The sequence below is a fragment of the Perkinsus marinus genome (genome assembly GCF_000006405.1).
Source record: "Perkinsus marinus ATCC 50983 genomic scaffold scf_1104296965572, whole genome shotgun sequence".
In the NCBI taxonomy this organism is placed as follows: domain Eukaryota; phylum Perkinsozoa; order Perkinsida; family Perkinsidae; genus Perkinsus; species Perkinsus marinus.
Window position 1 is genome coordinate 1 of NW_003204280.1, and position 1,529 is coordinate 1,529.

Sequence of the window (1,529 nt, forward strand, 5' to 3'; positions counted from 1 at the left end):
CGGCGAAAGTGGGATAGTACTGGGAGGGGGAATAGGAAGGCTCAAGTCACACTTGAACCGTGTGCTTGACCTATCATCTATGGGGGATATATATGATAAAATGATTTCTATCGATTGCGTGTGTTAATGTATAATACATGCCCTCATACCATATATAGTATAACATGGTATTATAATAGATATAAATATAATCACAATATATAGTAAAGTAGACATGTTTATCTTATATCTTATCTATATATTCATACTATTAAGAAAAAAAAAGAAAAAAAAGATAAAAAAGGACTATTCATTTGTTTTTTTTCACGCGACAATGAAGGTCTCTACTATTCGTTGATACTATGGGTCCGCTGATTTTCGTTGATCTTATGTTACCTTGATCGATTATACCCAGTCATAGAATCAGTCCTAGAGTTATCAGCACTGATAGTATCTTGATGTTAAGATGGATATTAGAGAGTCCAGGTGTAGCACACAGGGGATGTTGACGAGGCTAGTCAAGGTAGTTACGGTAAGAAGTTCAAGGATGATGTTGCCGGGCTGAAGATGCGGCACGACGGAGCGGGTGTGGTCGGGATGTGCAATACGGGTAGATATAGGATAGGTCAGCGAAGAGATCATGAGTGTTGTTTTTAGGGAAGAACTCCAATACTTCGCAGTTTTATATAACGTTTAAGGCGACGCCGCAGTTGAATGGCAAACACGTGGTTTTCGGAAGAGTGGTAATAGGGATGGCCATAACACGATACCACACCATTTCCAAATCTACGAAATAACTCCCCCGGTGGGAGCTATTGGATCTCAATCAACTCTAGTGAGTTGAAGCTCGATAGGAGTTTACTATTTCGGTTAGGCTTGTTTGAGTCCCCTAATTGGCAGGATATATTCGACCAGATGTGGCGATGGTGTGGTATCGGAATTAACCCTGGAAAAAGCTTGCTATATTCGCATGTTATCAGTGAGTAGGATCGTGTCTGCATACTGATTAACAGAGTGGGGGTCCCATCATGTGTGATGCTAAATAGAAGCACTAAGCGTTTCTAAAGTTGCCACTCGTAGAATTCAATCTGCAAGAGTGAAAGTCGACTTAGGTTGCCGGTATGGAAGTGATAGAACGCCTTAACGTGGAATGCGCTGCTGATGATGATGAAGGCAAGCCTCGAGTTGCCGCTGTAATAGCAGATTGCGGAATCGTAAGTGAGGGCAAGAGTGGTAAGAAATGAGAAGTTTCTGCTGTGGTGACTTCCCCTTGAGTTACTGCGGGGTTGGTCAGCAGTGAAATTCCGAATTTATGTCGAAAATAGATTCTAAGTTGACTCGAAATTACCCGAAAATTCGGCGCACCTGGCATAGTGAACAAGTTATCTCCACTCTGGTTGCAGTACATGTTCATAGTAATTTTTGCATTATATCTGCTATATAGTTTCAGATCGATTATCAATACTATCAAATTGTCACGCACTGTACACTGCGTGATAAGTCATAAGGCTGGCGTCTCTTTGAGAGCTCCTTTAACCCCTTCTGTTGAT

At 41.3% G+C, this 1,529-nt stretch overlaps 1 protein-coding gene across 1 annotated transcript; it reads left to right on the top strand.

Annotated features, from left to right (window-relative positions):
- Window positions 1-478: 478 nt before the first annotated feature.
- On the top strand, window positions 479-1,223 carry Pmar_PMAR017957 (cyclophilin, putative; the record flags this gene model as incomplete). Its single annotated transcript, XM_002769593.1, has 3 exons — window positions 479-589; window positions 637-722; window positions 1,092-1,223. Coding segments are annotated over 3 exons (329 nt in total), but the record flags the coding sequence as incomplete, so codon positions are not given.
- Window positions 1,224-1,529: the final 306 nt, after the last annotated feature.